General features: G+C 43.2%; 1 protein-coding gene across 3 annotated transcripts; it reads right to left on the reverse strand.

Moving 5' to 3' along the window:
• Positions 1-4874: 4874 nt before the first annotated feature.
• PDE6H (phosphodiesterase 6H) lies at positions 4875-11819 on the reverse strand. Of its 3 annotated transcripts, none has more exons than XM_027679768.1 (4): positions 11761-11819; positions 6990-7176; positions 6683-6723; positions 4875-5808 (listed from the first exon to the last, which is right to left on the reverse strand). In XM_027679768.1, the coding sequence occupies exons 2-4, from the start codon at positions 7127-7129 to the stop codon at positions 5732-5734; spliced, it is 258 nt and encodes an 85-aa protein (XP_027535569.1). In that variant the 5' UTR covers positions 7130-7176; positions 11761-11819; the 3' UTR covers positions 4875-5731. The 3 variants fall into 3 exon arrangements, with proteins under 3 accessions (XP_027535569.1, XP_027535568.1, XP_027535570.1); XM_027679767.1 differs by lacking the exon at positions 11761-11819 and adding an exon at positions 10182-10475; XM_027679769.1 differs by lacking the exon at positions 11761-11819 and adding an exon at positions 10177-10475.
• Positions 11820-22898: the final 11079 nt, after the last annotated feature.

Below are 22898 nucleotides of genomic sequence, written 5' to 3' on the forward strand. Positions count from 1 at the left end.
GTGGCCCAATGACTGCCCTGACTCCTGCAGGAACTATGCCTGATCTGTTCCAGATGTTCTCTGCAGGGGATTCTTGGATGCTTTCTACAGTGCAGTCACAAATGTACTCAGAATCAGAGCCTTCCCACTTCCCATGGGACAAGGGGCCAGCTTTCCCAAGGAAGGTGTTTGTTAGGACTTCTTGATAACAGCTACTTGTAATTTTGATGTTATTTGCAGACAGTTTTTCCTTGTTTTATCCTAGCTAATATTTGTCCTTCTTTGTTATCTATACCCTACAGCTGCCTCCATGTGGGAATCACAATTTCATTTGGCTGTTTCAGGGGGCTGTGCATGCTGGAACAACTTCCCTGCTGACTGTGGAGTCCTTACTTCATTTGTATTTTCTCTTCATCCCCTTCCTACAGGAGTTCAAAATGCTGAACAGTTTATCAGCTTCTGTCCTCAAAATGCCTAGAACTGAATGCAGCCTTCTGGTTGGGGATGCAGTGGTGTTAAGATCCTCTCAGATTTCTCATAATATAGCTCCTTGTGGTACTATTTAGGTATAGCCAGCTTTAGTCCAAAATTTGCTGACCATATTTCATTCCAATGTAATAGCTGACTTGCTTTCCCTTTACTCGTCTGAGATTGGTGCTTACCGCATCTTCTGGTTTAGGACTTTTGAGTGAAAGGACTTTCCCCTTCATCTGTGTGTTCCTCATCCCAGCTGTCTATATACTGACATTTTCAAGACTGCTTTGGCAGGAAGCTTATAGAGCTGGGGCTTCACCACATTGCTTTTCCATGTTCTTGAAAGAATCTTTCCTTCCTGTGCACTTTTCCTGTGCTGACCACTGTCCTGACCAAGCTCTCAAGGTACCAAAAGCATTCTTCACTCCCATTGTCCCCCTGACTAAAGTCCTGCTCTTCATGGGGCAGCATAATTCATTTATTTCTGTCATATCCCTGGTCTGGTCTGCCATAGGTACAGTCTGGTGTATGTTGTGTATGTGCTGGTGATTGTTATGTTCAGCTATTTCATTTACAGCCTCAGGAATGTGAGAGGCCCTCAGAAAAATGCCAGTGTTAGAAAATTCCTGAAGGCAACGAGCCTTCATAGTGAAGGCATTTTTTTCTCCCAGCAGGAGCAGGAAGGACCAAAATTCTCACCACATTTATGCTAAACTTCAAGAAGAGAAACCACATAAAAAGTGAGAGCATTTGTTAAACGTAAGGAAAAAAGCTGCAACTGATAGAATGAAATCCTTACGTACTCCCAGCACAGAGGCTTCAGCCATCCTACTCCCTCTAGGTGGATCACAGTTGGTGTGGGAAAAGCTTAGAGCCATAAGTGCTCCCTGCCTTGGCCTGTCAGGACGAACTTTGGAGGTGCAGGTGCCCAACATTAGGGTACTAAGCTGATCCCAGCCTTAAAAGCACTGACAGCACTACAAGGACTGGGGGTAAAGTTTCAAAGTTAAGTGGTCTGGTATGAGGAAATTCCAGGGTTGAGCACATTTATAAGCATGTGATAGTATCTTTTATTTTCATTGCATGATCTTCTGTTCTTTTGTTTCAAATCTGTCTTGATTTGCATCACAGTGGTGTGGTAATGCTGAAACAGACTGTTGGCTGGCATTACCTCCCCCTCATAAGGCTTTCCCTAAATGCTCTCAAAAACACAGACTTGTTCCTTAGAGCTCCAAGCTGAGGCCCTGGATCTTACTGTCTAGGACCTGGCTCAGACAGAATGAGATTCACTGATGAGCACTCAGAGCTGCAACCATAACCAATGACAGCTGTATTTTAAACACCAAGATAAAATGTTCAGTAGTCTGAAAAATCAGGTATTGGAGACCTAAAGGTGGTGGGCACTCTTGACATTAATTTTTCTAACTCTCAAAATCCCATTTATGAAATAGAAAAATGTCCTACAAAACAGAGTGATATTGTCAGAGGACATTTGTTAGTCCATACCATATTGATCAATACCACAGGAAAATGTAACAGTGGCTTGATATTGAGTGAGGTGCTGACTTGAAAACTGTTGTAGGATGGGAATTTTGCACTAAGCATCTTCAGATCTCCTGAAGAATCCAACTTATACTGAAGGTTTAGATTTTTTTTAGTTTATTTATTTTTTATTTTTTTTTTAATTTTTAATTGAGATTCCTGAGGTGATTTAGATATTGGGTGGGGAAGGGGGAGTGTGAAAGCAAGACAAGTGCTTCTCACTTTTCCAAAGGTTCATTCTTCTTTTCTTGCAGAGATTTGGGTTTAATTAATTTTCTCACTAGAGTCAGAAACTGAAGTCAGTGAGGATGGGACTCTAAAGTTGCAAGAAGATGTTTTTCTGGCTTTCAAAGTGCTGTTGGGAAGAGATTTATAAAAAGCCCCCACAAAGTGACTCCTGGACAATTCACATTTGTATCTTATAGGATAGAGAACATTCAAAGACAAAAGATTTTCAATTGTACACTCAGTGATGAGTTGCAAGAAAAAAACTCCAAAGATGGCACAAAAGAAAACATTTCTAAGACTGAGACTTGACAGCATAACACCAGGAGGCAGTTGAACTTGACAAACTTGAAACCCCTATGAACACTTAGAAAGTTCAGCGGCAGCAAGCAGCAAGAGGAGATGAGTGTTTGCATTCACAATTGTCATTTTTTGCTACACGGTAGAAACATGCTGATGTTCAGTTGCAAAAAGAGTCCCAGAAGAGGTAACTGGCCAAAAGATTTCAGCCCTAAGGAAACCATATGCACCACTTTTGGGAGAACACACCAGTCATCACTCAGAGAAAAACAGTTTCTCAGATGTTATCAAAGTCAGTCTTTATTGTCTATTGTTTGGAGATAAATAGCTGGTTTTCTCCAATGAGAAGTGGTGAGTGACTTTCCCCAGGAAAGCATTTCAGAGTGAAAAGCTAAGTCATCTGCCTTTCTCTGGTTATATTTTTGAAGCAAGTCAGACTAAATTACTAGGATTTTTAAAACATTTTTATTAATTTTTATTCCTTTTGACATATTTTTTATAGTAAAAGAACAGAGAATAACATATTATGATGTATATAGACTGAAGTCCTTCAACAAGCTACTTTTAACACATTCGCTTTCTTGCACCATAGCCACCTCTCACTGAAAAATGGAACTTCCAGGAATTACAGGTCATTAGAAAAAACTCAGAACTTCAAACAAAACAACTGTGAGGGTGTTTTAAGACTCCTCTTCTAAGTCTCAAAATTCCTTACAAGTAAAGGAATGAATGCAATCCCTATTAATGAATAGAAATTATTTTTAAAATAACTAATAAACTGTGTTGACTCAAAGCATCCATCTTCTGATACAGCTCAACAGCCAGGCATGAGAGCTGGGGTGTGTGTGCATTCCTGTTGGAATCCTGTAGGAAGGAGAATGGAGTAGTTCTCTGATGGAAACTAGGGATATGGCAATTAGATGTGGAACTACACCAGGACCCTCCCATTGGCTCAAAAGCTTCAGTTCCTGGACTAAGGAGAATTTTGCTTTTACTCCAGTATTTTCTGACAGAGTATCTCACTATCTTTGGACTGTTTTCCCAAGGCCTGAGATGAAAATGGAGGAAAATTTTCTCTTCTCACTGTTCTCCTGCTTAAAAAACCTTAAAAAAAGGGAAAACTCAATGATAAAAGAGGCAATCAGCTTGCAGGATCCAAAACTGGATCCAATGAGTCTTTTCCCAGAGAGAAGAGGACAGACTGAGACGGTGCAGTAAGGATCATATGATACAGGATGGCATAATGTGAGGGAAAGCATGAGAGCATTGCCATAGGAACTACATTTAACTACAGAAAGAGAGGGCTAGCACATGAGCTTGAAAAAAAATGAAATCAGTCCCCTACAGTAAAAGCTAAATAAAACATAATCTACATAAAGAACACTTAGGGAAAGAAGAAAAGCATTAAAAGGTGAGAAAGGCAGGAGAGATTGGAAGTAAGTGGAAAGGACAGACTGCTTCTGTCCAGGAAAATAGCTGTGGGCTGCAATTAGCTAAATGGTACATGACTTCTGTGCTGTGAGAGTGTTGTGGTTCTGAACCACTCTGTGGTTTACTAGTGTTTCTAATGGCAGGAGTGCTGAATAATGAAAGCTGTACTCTTGACTGCCAACAGGTATTAATTTCCTTTAGTTTTTGGTGCTGAAGCTATATTTTAACCGAAAACGGCTAGCTTTTATTTCTGGAATAACAGTAGCAGATAACTATAGCACTGCCATGGATTTGTAGTGATGCTTTATGTGTGGGGATCAATCGTTTAGACAGGATTTGTTCTCCTCTTCACATCACTGCTTGCTCCCATGGACATGTTCAGCATAGGATAAGATAAGATGGGAGGAGGCAGTTCTTATGCAATGAGGCTTGTCAAGCTAAAGGCAATGATTAAAAATTTTAACTCCTCTTATGCAAACAAACCAAAAGCCTTTCCTGAAGGGCAGTAGGGAATCTTGGTGCCTTCCCCAAACATTTAAGTGGTTATGGATGCCTCACCACTCCTCAGCATTCAGGCTACCAGAGACGAGGCGACACAGATCAATACCGTTAAGTGGATTCACTCCGTGCTTGCCTGCATATACTCATCCTACCCTTCTCTTGCCTCCCCACTTGTTCTGCTGTTACCTCTCTCTGGGGGCACCATTTGTCTGCTTGTCCAGACAAGCTCCAGAGCTTGAAGTTGCCAGAGGGAGAAGAGAGAAAAGCCTTCCTGCTTACGGGGGGCAGTGTGAAGGGAGACTTGTACCATGCTAAATACAGGGAAGAGGGAGCAATTAATGCAATAGCATCTTCTGCTGGATGTGATAGGACTGCTGGCACAGTCTGGTGACAGATCATAATGATTCTCTCTTCCTAACCAGCAGCAAGCATGTCCTGGGGAACAAATGTCTCTTGTAAATATGTATGGGCATGGGGACAGTGCAAGTGTCACACAGGGCATCCCATGAAAGGAGAGGAAACACAGCATCATTTGGAGTGCTGCTTCTTTGGAATTGCAACCACAAAGGAATGAATAATAGGATTAATTCACTTAGCTATTGATCTCAGACACACACATTTTCACTTAACATTATTATAACAGCCAGACTTTCATGGCTTGTGAGCAGTACAGCAGATACAGCATTTGCAAGCCCTTATCCCCATTTGCTGATGAGGTAAATCTTAGCAGCCCATTCCTTATGGTGAACCCCTGGGGAAGGTCCTCCTATGGAAAGATTGACTAATGTCTGGACTGGTGACTTTAAAGCTGTTCTCTACAGATATACTCTCAGCAAATAACTGGTGGCCCAAATAACATGAAGACCTACCCATGGAAACTATATAGAAAGCTGTCAGGGAAGGAAGAAAACAGAATAGGCTTGATATAATTAGGTCTGCACACAATGTCTCAGCTAATCAGGGACAAAGTTCAAATACAGCCTCCCTGTATCTCCATAAATATTGAATATCTGTGACAGTGAGAGAGGAAATAATATAGTGCAGGGAGACATTAAGACATTTTTCATAGTTTCATCACATGGAACATGAGGTCTGCTCAGTGTCCCAAATAACTTCTTTGCCAAATTAATCTGCAAAGGACGTTCTCATAACTAGCTCCTACAAAACCACCCTGCCATAAGTGGGTGGATGCAAGGGCCAAAAATTAGTGTCAAAGGTGGTGAAGACCATGCTGAAATCTGTGGAGTCACCAGGTGACACCAGTAGAGATGCTGACACATTAGATGATCCCAAACTGGGCCAGCTCGTGCAGTTCCAGATGGCTGAAAGCTTCCCATGGGCAAATCACTGTGATATCTGTAAAAGAGAGAAAATTAGAAATGGATTCTGGTCCCTGCATTCCTTGTATTTATTTTTTATTAATGGAAAGGCTGATTAATTCAGGAAACATTAAGAAGAATGAGACTCCACCTGAAGGTTAAATGAGCAGTTGAGCATTTCAAATCTGGTACTACCTGTCAGACCAAACCAGATCAGTGTGTTTTCTCTCTGAGAGAAAAAGCAAGCCAGCATTTCCTACAGTCTCTTCAGTGACTATGTAAACTGGTGTAAAAATTCATTCCAGTTTTGTGATCTCTACTATTCTTATAAACTTACTATTTTGTAACCAAAATGTGATCTCCTTGAAGGTATGCAGCTTTAAATCTGATGATGAATAATTTGGTCTACGGGTTCTGTAACTCCCTTCTTATCAATACCTACAAAGCTCTGACTGGCTACAGCTCATCCAGTGCATGTTTCTCAATCCCAGATGGGTACATAAAATTCTTAAAATTAGGATTCTGATGACAACACAAATACTTAACCATCTGGGATTTAGTTCCTGTGATTTTTGGTATTAATAGCTTGGCATTTAGCATTTCTTTGAGAATCTCATGCTGCTGAAATTCTTAGCTAGAGTATTAGCAGAAAACAAACAAGCACTTTAACAGCCAAATGTGAGTACTGAGAAATTGAAGCATGTCTAAATGGCCTTTCTGTCTTGTAGTGTATGAGAGCATAAGCATGAATGTGGCAGCTTGCGGAGGTAGTACTAGCCTTCCCTGGTGACCCTGAGAGCTGCCGAGAGACCAGGGAAAAAAAGAGGTCACCCCAGAATCCTCTCTCATCATGAAGTTTGTCTGCACTTGTGTTAAAGCAGGGCACGACAACAGCATCCTGCAGAGCTTACCTGTGCCCAGTCCCTCCATGCCTGGGATGTCATCTCCAAACCTAGGAGAGAAAAGAGCAGGTAAGGAGTGAGTTCGGGCCAGCAACAAGGAAAGGGGAGCTGCCCTGAACACCCAGCCAAGGAATGAGAATGGTGGGTGGGCAGCAGAAGAAGGGAAGCAGCTCTAGGTTGAAGAGCTGATGGCACCAGGGGGCAGGAGGAAGCCTTCTGGCTCCTTGCCCGAGCAAAGATGGTATTGCAGAAGCCCAGCTTAGAGTGGGGAGCCACCCAACCAGCATGGTTTCTTCTCTTTCCAACATTCCCTTACCCTCTTACTCCTTTTTTGGGAGGCTTGCTCTTGAACTGCCTTGTCTGTCTCTGCTTGAACTTGGGAGGCCCCTTGCGTGGTGTGGTGGAACCAGCTGGAGCATCTCCAGTGTTGAGGTTGGCAGCTGGGGTCTCACTCATCGCTGGGCTGTGTGCAGCAGGCACGCACCTCTCTCAGATCCCTCTGTCTGCAAGATAACAGCAAGGACTGACACAACACTCTGCTTATCTCTTCTAGGTATCAGTAGTCAGTTGACAGAATTATGGAAAATATAATTGTGACAGGATTAAAGTTAATGATATTAAAGATAAAGAAAGATTGTAATGCATACAAATTAGGCAGGGTAGCACTGTCTTTCATCTGGCAAGCTAGAATTAAGATGTCAAATGAAGAACAGTTGAGCTAAGGCCAAAAAACACTTAACCCCACGGTGCAATGACTTGCAAAGTCATGGGGACTCACACCTTCTTTTGTCTCAAAAACAGCTGGACTCTTGGAGACAGGTTGATGCAGCAGCTTGCCCCACAGTTTTGGTAAAATAAAAAACTTAATGCTGATGTTGTTTGTTTTCTAATTAGCCTTGGAATAGCAGTGCTGATGTTTTTACTGACTGGTTCAGGACCTGACTACTAGGAACAACAAAGACACATGCATGGCTTAGAGAAATATCCTGTCCTTGGGAATGATCATGATATACTTTACCTGTTCTTATACCTGTGCCTAAGCACTATCTGATGAACACTGATGGACATGGGATGTTGAGCTAGATGGGCCCTTTATCTGGGTGGAGCTGCTGTTAGGGTTTCATGATTATCAACACCAAACTTACGGGAAATAGCACAGGATTGTTGAAAGATTATAGAGAAAGCTAAGGCTTGGAGATAGTCTTTTATGCAGAAGTTAATTATGCAGGATTTAGCAGAGTATTTAGAAGAGTAACTTTCCCCAGGATGTGGCCATTTTGGTATTTTTGAAAATTATGTTACATATGCTGACCTCTCTTCACAACACTGTACATGAGCCAAGCTCCACTTCACAGGGGCTAAACAGTTCTTAGGGAGCAATTTTTGTTTGGGAGACACCTCTCCTGCCTTAGAGGGCTGAACTGCTGTACTCTGAACTTTTTGCTTCCTTCCCTGAGAAGACAGCAATAAGTCTCAGAAGTGTCCAAAGGGGAGCTTCCAGCCCTTCATTAAATTTTGTCTAATTAGTATGGTAGAATGGTCTGAGCAAGTGTATTTATGGATAAAAATAAATGCAATTTTTTTCTCCCTTCCTTGAAGTCACGTTCTTCCTCATGACTGCTACGTATGTCCTATCTCCAGGTGTTCGTCCCTGTGCATCCAGGCTGATGGAATTAACTTCAGGATTTGGTAGTGAAGACTAATCTCATTATATCACCATAGTACTTTGGCTTAATCCCCAACATCACCTGCCGTGACACTCGGGACTTTTAATCTCAGAACTATAAATGCCATCAAAGATTTTCTTTTCCTTAATCTAAAGAGGGTTCATGTATTTGACTGTCCAGAAATAGCCAGAGTGCTGGAAAGCAAAGCCTGAGACAGAAGGAGAAAGATCATCTGAGCAATCTTCCTGTGTCACTTGCACATCAATGCAAGGTGAAGAGCCATATTTCTGTATTTGTGGCAGTCTAGGAATACTTCACTCAGGACATCTTTCCATCTGTGGTTGCAGAAGGATGGTTCCAAATGATAGTTCTTCTGTCGCTTGTGGTCAGGCTTCTGTCTCAGCTGTAATATCCCAAGCAAGAGACTGGACAGGTTCCAGCAGCCCCAAATGGAGCAGCAGATGGTTGTGTCTGCAGCTGAAGTATGCACAGATGCTATTCCTCCACAAGTAACACAACGCTTCCTAAGCACACACTGTGCCCACAAACACAGGGATCAGCTCAAACCGTAGAAGTTCTTTGCCTGCCATCTCTGAAGCACCTGAAGAGTCTCCCAATATTTACAGCTTTATCTCCACAGCAGGGTGTTAAGACAGGTGAACAATGTCACCTTCATCTGTTACAGAATGAGATTTGGGTGCAGTGATAGGTATCACCTGGACTGCACTGCTGGATTTCATCCTTGCCGGTGATGAAATCTTTTGACTCATGGTTTTTTAGGCCCAAACTGAGAGGTGAAGGCACTTTGGCTCAAAAACAAAGACAGAATTTGGTGCCTCACTGTTACTCAGGATGGGAGAAATTCAGATGGTACTGCCCTACAACAAAATGCTTTGCATCAAAAAACTGCTTCATTTTTAGCACGTCTGCTAATGCCCGAAGTATATTATTATGCTGCTGTCTCAGGTGCAATTCTCATTGGTAGGTTGTCTCTCTGCATTAGATACCCTTCCTGAACTACAAGGCACATGCATCCACTTTTAAGCACCATGTCAATCTGACATCAAAGATATCTAGCACCCCTCTCAAGGGTTACTCCCAAAAGTACAACAGAAAAAACAAACCAGCTAACAGATTTCCATCCCTTAGGACTGACATCCAAAATTTGTAAGATGCATTTGAGCTCCATCTCCAACTGAATTCTTGCCCTGCTTCACCAAACCCTGCTGTCTGCCAGCATGATACCTTAACCACAAAAATGTCTTTGAGGGTCCACACCTTGTCCCTGACCTCTACTCAACAGACGAATAGCCAAGGGGAAGATTCAGTACTTGGAGTTTCCTTTTCCCCCAATCCAAACTAGTTGTATCCATCTACCAGCTACTCAATAACTCAGGATTTGATAGGAAAAATTATCTGCCCAAATCACACTTGATCCTCTCTCACCTGCATGAATTCAAAAAAGAGCACTCAATGAAACTTTTAGTAAGGGACAATTCTAACTTTTCCCTTACTAACTTCCCTCTACCCATTCTCTCCATGCATCACTAAAAGATTTGACCGAGGATGGAAAGCAACCTTAATGCCACAGAACAACCATATTTTGCAGTAGGAATCAAGCTGCTCTCTCACCACTGAGCTAGTGGGACTCGCCATTGTGCACAGTCAAAGATTTCTCCATTCATGCTGGGATGGGCCCTGACCCACTGCATGGAATCTACCCCAGTTCCCACATCTTGGAAACCAACTGCCCCTACACACAGCCAGACCAGCACCCCAGGATCACAGATTTGAAAGAAATGCCAATAGCAGCTTCTTCACAGCCTTTTGTCTTACCGTACCTGGTTACTTGAATAGTCCTTGGTATCAGATCAAATGTTTTGAGTCTCCTCTAGATCTCTGCAAGTGCTATGATGATTCCTCCCAGTGCTTCCTGGGCTGCCAGATCTCTTTTGCTTCTGCCAGCCCTGGGGTGCAGCTCCTGGACAAGAGCTGATGGCTGTTGATGCAAAGGCTGTTGAGGCATAAGATCCTCTGCCATACACTTCCTCTGCCCCCTCCTCTGACAAGGTGTTACTTAATTGCCCCTGACAGCATTTCTGCTCAGACCAGGGTTTAATCCTCTAGGTAAGAGCTTTGCTTGCATGGGAATGCTAATTATACCTAATATACATTAATGGGCTTATCTCAGTTGCGTCAGAAATCCCACCTCTAGGTTGTTGTCCAGGTTAATCATCCTTATTTTAATTTTCTTTGAATTTAAAGGGGCTTGAATACTACTGACAGATGCTGACTCTTTAATCTGCCCTGTTCTTAATCTCTGATTCTCTGTGGAAAATGTCCCTGGCAGATAATGTAGGTGTCACACTTGATCTTCTTCAGACAGTTTTGGTGCAGGAACTCATCTTCCCCTGTCCAAAACATTCAAAAATACAGACTTCTCCATGTGTGCTTGTCTTATGCTGTCTCAGGGGTGTCAGACACAGAACCTCCCTGAGCCATGGCACTCCATTCAGGGATAAAAGGGAAGTAGACAGCAACCAGGAGGAAATACCCTTGTTTGCACATTCTTTTTGATGGGCTTCTTGCATGCTCAGCTCCCGACCCCATAAGAGCCACTAGCATCATCCTTGCAGACAGGCTTTCAACAGGAAGTATTGTATCCAGTGTAAGATGCCTTTGAGGAGTCTCACAGCTCCAGTCTCAGTTGCTTGAACTGGCTAATCATAGTGATGGAAAAAGCCCACACAGGTCCAGCCCTTTCTGCTCCTGTGTTTTACACAGGATCTCAAACCCTTCATTCTAGCAGCTGTTTTAAGACCAAGAACAGGTGAAAGAGAACACACTCTGAAAGACAGAAACTCATTTAAAGTAGAACTATATTCCCAAATGGAAATAATTCGAAAGACTATCCTAGTTGAAAGAAGGGATTCAGTAAAATCAAAGGTACAGCATCACAGGTTACAAACTCTCCACTGATGTTTCCTGCATGTACAACTGGGCAGCACAGCAGGAAACACCAGCTGCCTGTCCCAGCTACTCCTCAGGAGCCCCCGGTGCTGCTCACATGTAGGCTCAGCAAGTTGCAGACACAAGCCAAGGGGGTTCAGGGAACCCTGACCAAGGGGTGCCCAGCATGGGAAAACGAGCAGCCTTGCAGAGAGCAGAGCTGCTTGTACAGCCAGGAAACTTTGAGCTCCAGCACCTGCCCTAATGTTAGAGGAAACAGAAAACAAACACAGAAGAGCCACAACTTCCTCTCCTAGCTACTGGACCTGTTCGCACTCTCCAAGTTCAAACATCCAGATTTTCTTCCCCATAGGGTTTTATATGGACTTTTCTCTCCCCTCGGTTCTGTAGCCAGTTCCTTTTTCATCCCCCTGCCCCCCTTATTGATTTGAGCTCCCGGAGAACACTTACATTACCAAAGGCTCCTCTTCCAAATCATTCAACTCCCGTCCTGCAGCCTGTGTAGAAAGGGTCTCGAGGTGTCCTTCCTCCTCCAGATATACCCTGCCACCAGGTGACATCAGGACATCAGTCGTGGGCGGATGCTTACGCAGTGCAAGGAGGTGGGGTGAGCACTGGAAGACCAGCACTGTGCAGGTACAGCTCTGGCAAGGTCTAGGGGAGCAACAGAGCCTTGGTACACTCTTGAGGGGTGATGTGCCACTTTCTGCAAGAAAAGCGGTTTATCTGGAGCTCCTGGGGTGAGATCTCTGGAGAAGCAAAGAGAAATAAAGAAATAACCTGCCCTTTGAGCAATGCTGCTGCTTGGGAAAACACGCACACACACTCGTGTCTGCACATGTCAGAGTAGGAAGGATTTGGTCCTAATCACCCCCTATCCCTCCCCTGTGCTGGTGAATGCCTGGAGAGGTTTCCAGTAAACTTCTCAGCAATGCTGCAAAGGTGAAGACACACCTTACAGAGCAAAGTATGCAATCAACCCAATGTCAACAGCGCTGAGTCTGCTCAAGGGAGTCATAGGGAATGCTGCTGAGATGCTATGCAGGGCCTTGGTGAAGGAGCTGGAAAGGCAGAGGAAGAAGGGGGAACCTTTGTGTTGCTCGTGGGTGGCCAGCCAAGGGGGTGGCCTGTCACGTCTGAGACCCAAGATGCTGGGCTGAGGGTAACAGCTAGGTTGCATCTGGGTACCAGTTACATTGCTACTGTGAGGATGTCGCTGAGAAAGGGAAAAGCTGGTGCCTCAGCCCATACTCCAACCCAACAAAACTCCGTGCATGGTAATGCACACTATTTTATTGAGTGCTTTGCATCTCCAATGTATTTTAATAGCCTTTTGTAACTGCCTGGGAGATCAGTGTCAGAGACATAGAAAGAGTCACTGGAGAAAGAGTCAGAATGAAAAGAGAAGATCCAGAGTCCAGCAAAAAGGTGCTAGAAGATCATTCTCAGCTGTAGCAGCATCTCAGTCATGGACTGTAACCATCTGGCTTGAGGCATAGCAAGAGGGTTAACAGTCCTGTGGGGCCCTTGGTTCTGGCAAAGCACCTCTCACTTACCCTCGTTGACCATCCAGCTCACAACATGAGATCAGGGCTGGCAGGGTTGAAAATGGTCCCAGAAAAGGGAGTAGCACTAGTAGCACCAGAGCCACACAGGGCAGAAGGAAACCAAAGTGTGGGTTTGTGTATGATGGATGAGATTTGTCTTTGGGTGAGGCTGGAGGAGGGAATTTTGGAGCAGCCATGCCAGGCAGGGGTGTGACTCTGTGTGACCAAGAAGGGACAGGCTCTCTCTGACATGACAGACCCTGGCAGTGGGCAGCAGTCCAGCACTGTGCTGGTGCTGAGCTGAGACCTGTGGCCTTTCAGATGGTTGAAGTTAGACAAGATAAATCCTTCAGTGAGACTCTTAGCTTACATTAAAAAAATCGATAAGGTCCTAGCCCTTGAGTGGGAACTGAGAAGCTGGGAAGTAAATCCTAGATGCAGTCGAGAGCTTTCAATCTAGCATAGAAGGAGCAAACACACATTCCCACGTGTTTGAAGATGATTACAGAGCTTTCAGAAGCCTGTGCAGTAATTTCTGGGCACAGGAAAGAGGACGGGGGCAGCATCGTGTTGGCATCCTCTCTTCCCTGTGATGACTACAGCTTGTATACAAATGCTTGGGGATTGATTGCACTCAGCCTCTTCTGACAGCAGAAGTGATTACTGTGGGCAGGGACCTGCTTGTGTGGATATAAAGAGGTGCAGCCTGCTGGCAGCAGACTGCACTCCCATCCTGGCTGCTCATTCCCATGCCTCCATCTGCTGCAGCCAGGTTTCTGGGTCGTCCTCCTCCCCTTCTGCCTTCTATGTAGGTAATGTTGCTGGGGAAATCATCTCTACAGCCCTCTACTCCTCTTTTCTGAACCTTAAAAATTTACACATGTTCAGGCTGTTTGTTTTCAAAACACTCCTTTTGTTCTCCTGTTTTCCCAATGAAATCTGTCTCATTTCTCTTTAACAAAAGTGGATGTGTGGGAAAAAAATCTCCATGGTGTCATATGAAGCTGTTTTTTTGCCACTGACAAAACATGACAGAAACTCCCTAAAGGGCCCCACTTACCACGTTCTTATTATCAGGCCTCTCTCCATACATCCTCTCTCTCCTTTCCCCTCAAAAAGTAGGTGGCATTTGCTTTGCAAATGTGGGTGCCCGGCTTCTTTTCAGAGCAACAGGCACCTGCTTCATGCTCACACCTGGCTTCCACACCAGATGGATGACAAATCCTACTCAGGGACTGAGTACCTGATCCCTGTCCCTCCCTACTGAGGCTTTTCCTCCCTTGGCCCGGGAAAGCCAGTGCTGTCCTTTTTGGACGTGACAGCTGCCATCTGATCCAGACCAGAGCTGCACCAGAAGCCAGGGAGTCCAAGGGGTAGCAGGATTGCAGTCCTTGTGGTCTCAAAGAAAAACTCATGAGCTTTGTCACCTCTGGCCAGATTATTCCCTATTCCAAGGAATCACTTAAAAAAACATCTCCAAGGTTTCTGACGCTATTTATGAGCTGGTGTAGCCATGGAAACTGTAGTTATACCAGAAATAGCAGCTCACTTGAATGACAAAGAAAACACAAGTTTACAAGACAGTGATTTTTCCAGAGGCTGGCTGAGCTCATGGGACTGTGGGAGGAAATCCCAGCTGAGGCACAGACTCAGGGATGCAGTTGATGAGGGCTGTGGCTGGCGTGGGCCACAATAACTCTTTTGAAATGTATCTCTACAAGCTTGTGCCAGATACTTGGGAGACTTTGTGCCTTATTGATAAAGCTTTATCACTTGCCACACAGATACACCTGACTGGAAATGAGCAGAGAATTAACCAGGCATCTGCAATTAAACCTTGATTTCTCTCCTGCAGACAGAAGCATACCAACTGCCTCCGGATCTCTGGTGAAAGGGACCACTGTAGGACCTGGATTTAGAGTCAGATTGTCTATTGGTCTTGTAGAAGATCAGAGGTTGTCATATCAACAGCATTTCTGTGAGAAAGTCGGTGCAGTAAGGTACCTGCAGAAGAAGACTTGCATACTGTAATCCTCCTCCCCCAATGCCGATCATGTTTCTAAGCTGTATGCTGTTCGTGCTAGTGAAAAAAAGAGAAACAGATACAGAGGATTGGGCTTTGCCTGGCACAGATATTTAGTTGTTGGAATACATGCAAATCAGCCCATCAAAGATGCAGAGAAGGCATCCTCATTGAGAGTTTTATTGTTTCTCCTTCAGGAAATCATACACAGCTATTTTAGTGTCAGGATTAAGTATCTGTAACAGCCTGCAATAAACTGGGTGTGCTGACTTTGGGAGTCTGTGCCTGCTGCTGGATAAAAAGTTACGTTCAGTGTCCTGGAGCTCAGCTTGCAGAAGAGCCTGGTCTCAATATTCATTTCTACTCATGCCCTGGAGGCTCCTCTGGCATTGGGGCAGAGATTAAAGAGGCTGAGGTCTGGTTTTCCACTGCCAAGGCTCTAGATAGAGATTTCCATGATCAACCTGGAGAAGAGGGTCCTTTGAGGAAATATAAATCAAGCCATAAGGTTTTGCTGAACTATCAGCAACGGCCCTGTCTGTGCTAGAAACTAGGTAGCAGTGGGGATGACTAAGTCCTCAAGCCAAATGGCCATTGCGAAGATTTCTTCAAGAAAAAGGAGTCCCTGCTTTTCTGATTCAGTCAAGAGTGCTCTATTTGTGCATGTCATAACATCATTACAGGACCCAGGCTTTCATGCCCGAATGCTTTAGGACATTCTTAGGTTTTTTATATCAGATGATATAAAATTGTGTAGTCTGTCATACACTTCATTAGTTACCAGAGAGTTAAATTTTCTTCTGAGTAGTGAGTCTAGCCTTTCCTGGAACAGATAGCTGAGTCTTACCATCTCATACTCACAAGACTGCCATGTTAGTATGATTTTATTAACTTACAGGAACTTTTCCCTGATTGGGATAAATAAAATGAAAATCAGAAAGATTTTTTGGTTTTTTAGATAACACTTTTCAGCTTCAGATCTCAAAAGAGAGAATGAAGCTTTCATCATCCTTATTTGTAAATACAGAAGCTGTTTCCCATAAAGTTTATAGACCTGCAGATGAGACTCAGACATGCAGACATCTGCTGTGGGGACTGATGTGCTTGGCCATGCAGCACAAAAAGCTCAGTCCTTTATAACTGCTTTGTGATTCATTGTTTAAGAGTACCCCCCCACTCATTGCAGAGTTGTCTCATGAGAAAGCAGTATCATTAGTGAGCATCCTTTCCATGCACTAACTTTGCTTAATGTCTGCATCCAGGCTGTGGATAATGACACAGTGGGACTAAGTTTGTTAGAACATTTAGAAACCATGCTTTCTTTTTTGTTTTTACTCTGCCCACAATTAAAATATCTTCTTTTTCTTTTGTAAGATTATTTTTGCTCCTGAATGACATTTACAGAACAAGCTCAACATTATTATACTGAACCAAAACTTAGCATTTTTCCTTTCTTTTATCAAACCCAGATAGTTAATTTTGTTATCTATGTGACTGCCATAAATCAGAGCATGTGGTTGCTCTTAAAAATGTACCTGAATCACACAGCTTCCACAATATTGTCTCAAGGGTCTTATTTAGATTTTTGTTTTTCTGTAATTGATTCCTTCTGTATGAATGACACACCATATACCTGCGAACAGTGATTAAATAGTCCATTAGCACTCTCTAAAATGATCATACATTGAACAAAACACAGAAGTAATACTGCCTTGTTAAAAAAAAAATACTTCAAGAGTGTGTTTTCATTTAAATAGAAATCAGATAATTCTAGACCTTTCTTCTTCTGGGTTAAGAAGAAGAAACTGTACACAAGTCAGCTACAGATGTCCTCTTTCCTGACAGCTCCTTTTCTTATCCTTTTTGGTTTTTTTTGAAAGATAAATTCTTTCTCCTTGGTAACCAGCAGCTCAATAAAGGAAGACTCTTCTAAACATTTTGGTAAAACGTTTCTTTCTTCTTCTTAAGGTGACACATCTTTTCCTATGACTTTCACATCATGCAACAGACATATTCTTCTTTCCTCCTCCTACCACATAAAAGCACTGCTGTGCAATCTCATCTAGTTCAGCTCTTTGTCACCATTATTACAATTTTTTTCATGTAACAGCTGAGGCTTTCAAAAAGAAGTGATTGCTTCTGGGGAGCATCTCACACTCTCCTTGGAAACATTTGACTAATGGGCAGAGGAGGCAGCTCTTCCTGCTCCATTATCTTGTCTCTTGGGTGGCTGCTCACCTCCTAGACACACAGATGCTAAATGCTCTAGCTGCCATGTGATAGCAGATCCCTGGTGGAAATAACTGTGGAAGGAGAAAAGCCAGAGGATGAAAATCTGAATCAATTTTTAAAAAAATTTATCTTCTTCTTTTATTGCTCAGGTGTATTGCAAGTACTAAGCCTTCTGTCCACCCCTCAGGATCTTGCAAATGTGTAGAGCTTAATGTTGTTTGTTTGTTTTGGTTTTGTTTTTAATGGCCTTTCACTGGCGGATTCCAACCTTTTTTTTTAATTTAGATCCTCTACACTCTTGCTTTCCACTGGAGGTACACATCTCTATAAAATGCATTCAAGCTTCTTACTGGGAGGCCACTAACAATATTTCTGTGTCAAGAACCTGGAATCACAGATTGCTTCCTGGTCCAGTCAAGCATTATAAACACATAGACTAAGTGAACTGTTTTGTAGCCATCATTGCATGTGGGGCATGCACATGTTGCACAAAGGATGTTTTTGTATAAACAAAGATTTATTTGTGGCACATTGACAGCTGAGGGAATGCTTTGAATGTAACGGTGAAAGTTATTTCTAGAGAAAAATGAAAACAAAGGAAGAGAACAGAGTGAAAAAGGGAAAATTTCCCCACTGGCCAGCTGGGAAGGGCAATGATGGAGTCCAATAGGACCATCCTCCTCTGAGAGCTCTCTCCAGTGCAGCAGGTTATGACAGTGCAAATCATGAATATGATGATTTCTTGCCATGCTTTCCCTTAGTGTGATATATTTTTCATCAAGACCCACTTAAACTCCTATTGGTTATTCCTGGTTGTGATTCTATTAGCTCTGTGAGGAGAAAGCTCATCAAGGGTAAATGCTGCACATTCATTGCTTGTTAAGCTTCTGTGAATATATAATATTGGATAATATTTACTGAGAATTTAAATAGCCATTGGCTCTTTTGTTGAGCACCACATTTTTTTTTCTCTTTTATATACTAAAATTTACAAAACATGAAAAAAAAAGGAGTGGGAGGAAGAGCAATTCTCTCATCAGCTCTTCCATGAGAATCTGCCATAATAAGGTTGTGGGGGTTTACAGAGGCAAGGCTGAGAGAGCAATAATATGGGAACAGCACAAGTGCAATAAAAGAAAAATGTTGCCACAGAGACGCTGGTAATTACTGTCTCATGGCTTCAGAGAGAGGTTATATAGCTGCAAGCAGCACGCCCTGAGCACTGCCTTGGTAAGGCACCAAGGCACATAAGGCACCCATAAGCTAGCTGGAGTTTGGATACAGCCTGACAAGGAGACATGAATTCCAGTATAAAATCAAGTTCTCTGTCAAGAGTAGTGTTTAGCACAGGAATGGCACAGTGCAGCTGGCAAGGGAGACTTCCTAAGGTCAGCAGAGGAGGAGAGGATGGCACAGCTCTCTTCCTAATTTAGTCCCAGCTTCGGATCTGGCTGTTTCAGAGGAAAGTCCTAATGCAGGGAGGAGTGCTTGAATAACTACCTCCTAACACCCTGCCTTGTGATCAGCTTAGAAATGAGATTTGATTACACTTGCTGAGATTTGACCTTACATAACCACCTGTTTCTTCTGAGAGGTCCTAAAATAATCCAGTCCTCTTTCAAATCCAGCTCTGGTGGGTGACTTCTCTAGGGCACGTCCCCTGGATAATGCTGCCTTCTGCCATGGCATCTACTGAGGGATGGAGAGCAAAAGCTGCAGTGCTCTGGAGTGCAGGGGCCGCAGAGAAGACACCCCTGCTCCCCGATGGCAGGGACCTTCTTTCCCTGTCCTCTCACTCACCCCCTTCCAGGTGCTTAGCTCTCCCTCTCCTTCACTGAGCTGCTCTGTCCATCTTCAGCCTTTCTCAGGCTAGCCTCTGGAGGAAACTGGCTCTGTTTTGCCCCTACCCTCTCACCCCCGACCAAATCCTTTTCCTTCCTCTGTCTTCTTGTTTCCCTGCTTCCCCAGAAGTGACATGTGAAGTCTTCACACACCTTCAGGCTTGAGATGGGCGTTATGAGATTAGCACTTTAACAGGCCTGAAAGCCGCTTAGACAAGTATTAAATCTTCAATCTTCCCTCCATCTTTCAAAGAAATCACTTCTGGAGGAGCTGGAGAGATGGAGTCATTTTTTCATGGGTCAGCTCTTCATCCATCTGAGAGCCCTCAAGTACTGTGGCTGGGTGGTTTGAAGGGATTCCCATTGGATTGGGGTTGGGAAGCCCAGCTAAACCCTTACCAGGGGCTCTGTGTTGGCACCTCAAAGTGTCTTCTCCCTCCTTCCTTTCCCTGCTGAATATTGGCTCCCTTGCCTGGCACTGTGTCTAGCCCCCATCCCTTTCCTCCCTTCCCACTCCATCGGCTGCACACTCCTTTGCAGCACTTTAGGAGGAGTGAGTGGCACAGAGTAAGAAGAAAATGGGCACCACTTGTTCTAGGCACAGCACGATCAACCGTAGGATGCTGACTTTTAAAGCCAGTCATGGGACAACATGTGCCTGTGTTATTCAAACTGAGAGAATTCATGCTTCATTGTTTGTATCCCCATTTATCTCACCTAAATGGGAGGCAGAGAAGGCAATGCTGGGATTACCAAGGAGTTGGGTGGCACCTCGTGATGCAGTGAATGCCCCCTCCTATGGCAGAGAAAGGTTCTGTGTCTGAGCTCCCTGATCTGTCACCTTCCTCCGTTCTCATCACCTCGTGACTGTCTCAGGAGCGGATTACCTCCTCCCATCTCTGCAGGGAAGAGGATTTCTGTGTGTAGTGAGGGACACCATCTGGGGACATCATCTAGGGGACACCCACGGCCAAAACTGACACTTACCTTGCAGCACCTGTTGACATGAATTTGCTGCACAGTGAGGTTGTCTTCCCAGCATATCACCTGTAGCCTTTCTGAGACTATAAAAAGCTTGAGGAGGAGGCAAAACTCATGACAATGTCAGGATTCAGCAACATTATTCATTAAAGAGTAATCTAAGTTAATAACACTATGTATTGAATTTAGTGAAAATGCAAATTAGTAGTTCCAAAACAAACCAGTTTACAAGAGCAGCATTAAAAAATAATATACTGTTGATCCTCTTAAAATTACAAAAATGGATTCCCTACCTGTACTGAAATCTCTTTTGATTTTTCCCCTCAGAGCTTCCAGCCTGGGAAATTTCACTCCAAATTAGACAGTTTTGGAAATTACAAGTAAGTGAAAGTAAAAGATTCTAACAGGTGAAGTTTTTCTGAATTTGTCAATTCTAAAGGCTGTAAAATAGTTCTGTTCCTCAAATGCAGCCACCTGTTCCACAGAAGATGGCGATGACATTTAGCAGCACAAAGCTGCAATATACCACCACTGTAAAAAATTCAAATCCAGAAATACTGGACTGATTATGGCTGCAACCCAAATTCAAACAGGGAAAAAATGCCATACCTAGTTCTTTTTAATCTTACAGTTTTAAAAAAATGTCAAGATTTGTTGTTTCCAATAAGGCGCTACAGACATATATGACTGCTGAGAATAAAGGCTGTGTAGTTGAAGGATATGTTTTTAAAAATTTGCATAAGCTTTTTGAAATAAGCTTAGACATTAGTGGTTTATCACACGTATTAATTTGGTCAACTAATTGTGATCAGTGGGGTAAAAGTAAGTAAGATCAAATCATAATATTTTAAGTAGAACATATTATTTTCTAACTAAGAACATACTTGAGACTTTATTATGTTTTTTGCAACAAAGCAGGGACACTCTAGCTGTTGTCCTTGCCTCCTTCTGTCATGGAAAAAGGAGTTGGCTGTGGTTGGACAATGTCTGCCAAGAGATGATCTTCATTGCATGGCATCAGTTTGTCAGAGATTAAATACTAGGTTGTAGAGATTTGCTTCCAGTGATGTTCTGCTCCAGTGTGGTTCAAACCCTTCATTTCTTCCAGCAGAGCAGTGACGTGGTTCCCCAGCAGGATGCTGGATATGCTGACCCAAAGGATGATGACTGGCTTCTAAGTTCCCATCTGCTCCGCATGGTGCGTATCCGACATCCACAGCTCTTTCTCACATTGCTTACCAATAGGAAGATGAAGCACAGAGCAATGGCATGATTTGCCCCTGATTACATACTGACTAATTTCTAGTCTAGGACTAAAATCTACTTCCCCTGCATTCTAGGCAGACATGCCCATATAGGCTGAGGGTATATACATACGGTGGCACACAGCTATACACCCCTATGCCTTTATGCATATTTGTGGATATACTGGTCTTGATTTATGCTCACACGCGTTTAGAAATAGTGTGTAAATAGCTACGGAAAGGCACATGCAGTCTGGTGTTTAATTAAAAAGAAACCCACAAAAGAGACCAAGCTAATCTCAACTATGCCTCAGCAAGAATGATCACCATAATGCTAGTTATGATTGTACTGGTTTCTCTCTACACAGCTGCTAAACCTAAGGAAATTTCAAGCCAAGCCATGAGTGAACAGGAATCTCAACCCACACCTCTTCCCATCTATATAATTTTCTGGTTTTCCAGTATGAACTGGGAAGTTTGCTAAAATCAGTGTTAGTCCAGACAGCAAAGAAACCAAGATAAGCAGTTGATGTACAAGACTCAGTGGCTTCCTCAAAGCTCCCCACAGTTATATCCAATTCTTCACAGCTTTCCCAGGCCAGGACTGTTCACATGAACAATATGAGCCACCATAAAGTGGCACTGTAGTTGAAAGAATTTGGTCTGCCCTTTCCCCATCCCTATCCCACACAGCCACTTCCCTGGTGCTAACATAAAGGTTTAGCCACATTTGTCTGTTATGAACAAATATTGGGAAACCTATCTTTATTGATAACTCACTGGTATATAATTATGCATTTGCTTACATATTTTTGCCCAGTGCCGTTTAAACTCATCTCACTGCTGTATTCAACTCAGTTCTCTTGTGCTGGCCCATGGGGAGGGTTAGCATAGGAGTGAAAAAGAGCAGAAAAGAACAAAATGATTTCTCTTGGTCGTGAAACTAATTCATAGAAGCTTAAAAGGCTTCTCCATCTGTAGCCCCTGCGAAATGGAAATCCATTGTCAGATAGACATATGCTCTGTTTGTCCCTTGAAATGCATGAGCTAAGAATCATTATGCAACCCATAGCCTAAATGAAAGCAATGTCAGTCTGGGAGAATCAGTCCCCTTCCTCTGAGATCTGTTTATCCCTGAAGAAGAGCCCTTTTACCCAGTTGTTTGCAACCTTTAAAAATTTGTGTACAATAAATGTTTTCTAACGGACATGTGGATCCCAGGCAGTGAATTTAAGCCCATGGACAATAGATTTGCTTTGCTTATTTTGCTTCTGTAAGTGCATTAAAAGCAGTGTATCAGTCATTGCAGGTCCAGATTTGTCGGTTGCAAACCAGTGATCTAATTTGTTGTCCACTGAGGACTGCGTACGCGAAGGATTTATGCGACTGAAGAACTAACTAAGTGGGCACTGCGGGAGTGGAAAAGAAAGAAGAAATCTGCTGATATTTCAGAAAGGAAGCGGTATAGAATCTTTTGGATCATTTAAGCAACCCTGGGAAATGAGAGCTTGTTCTTCCTAAGGTAGCTGATCTTTGAAACTGCTTGTGTGAGAATGGGTGGGAGTTGGGAACAATAAGCTGATTAAGTGCAGCAGGTAGCAGGAAAAATGAGATTCATAATGACCTCCATTTGCACTACCCCTTATCTTCCCACGTATGCAGGAATACACAGCCTGATTCTCCGCATATTTTATTTGGTATAAATTAGGGCCAGCTTTTG

The sequence above is a fragment of the Neopelma chrysocephalum genome, unplaced genomic scaffold (assembly GCF_003984885.1).
Source record: "Neopelma chrysocephalum unplaced genomic scaffold, ASM398488v2 Primary Assembly neopelma1_59, whole genome shotgun sequence".
In the NCBI taxonomy this organism is placed as follows: Eukaryota; Metazoa; Chordata; class Aves; order Passeriformes; family Pipridae; genus Neopelma; species Neopelma chrysocephalum.

Coding starts and splice junctions, on each gene's coding strand:
- PDE6H (XM_027679768.1), bottom strand. CDS start 7,129: ATGAGTGAGACCCCAGCTGCCAACCTCAACACTGGAGATGCTCCAGCT. Junction 6,724..6,989: donor CCCAAAAAAGGAGTAAGAGG/GTAAGGGAATGT, acceptor TTTCTCTCCTAG/GTTTGGAGATGACATCCCAG. Junction 5,809..6,682: donor CATGGAGGGACTGGGCACAG/GTAAGCTCTGCA, acceptor TCTCTTTTACAG/ATATCACAGTGATTTGCCCA.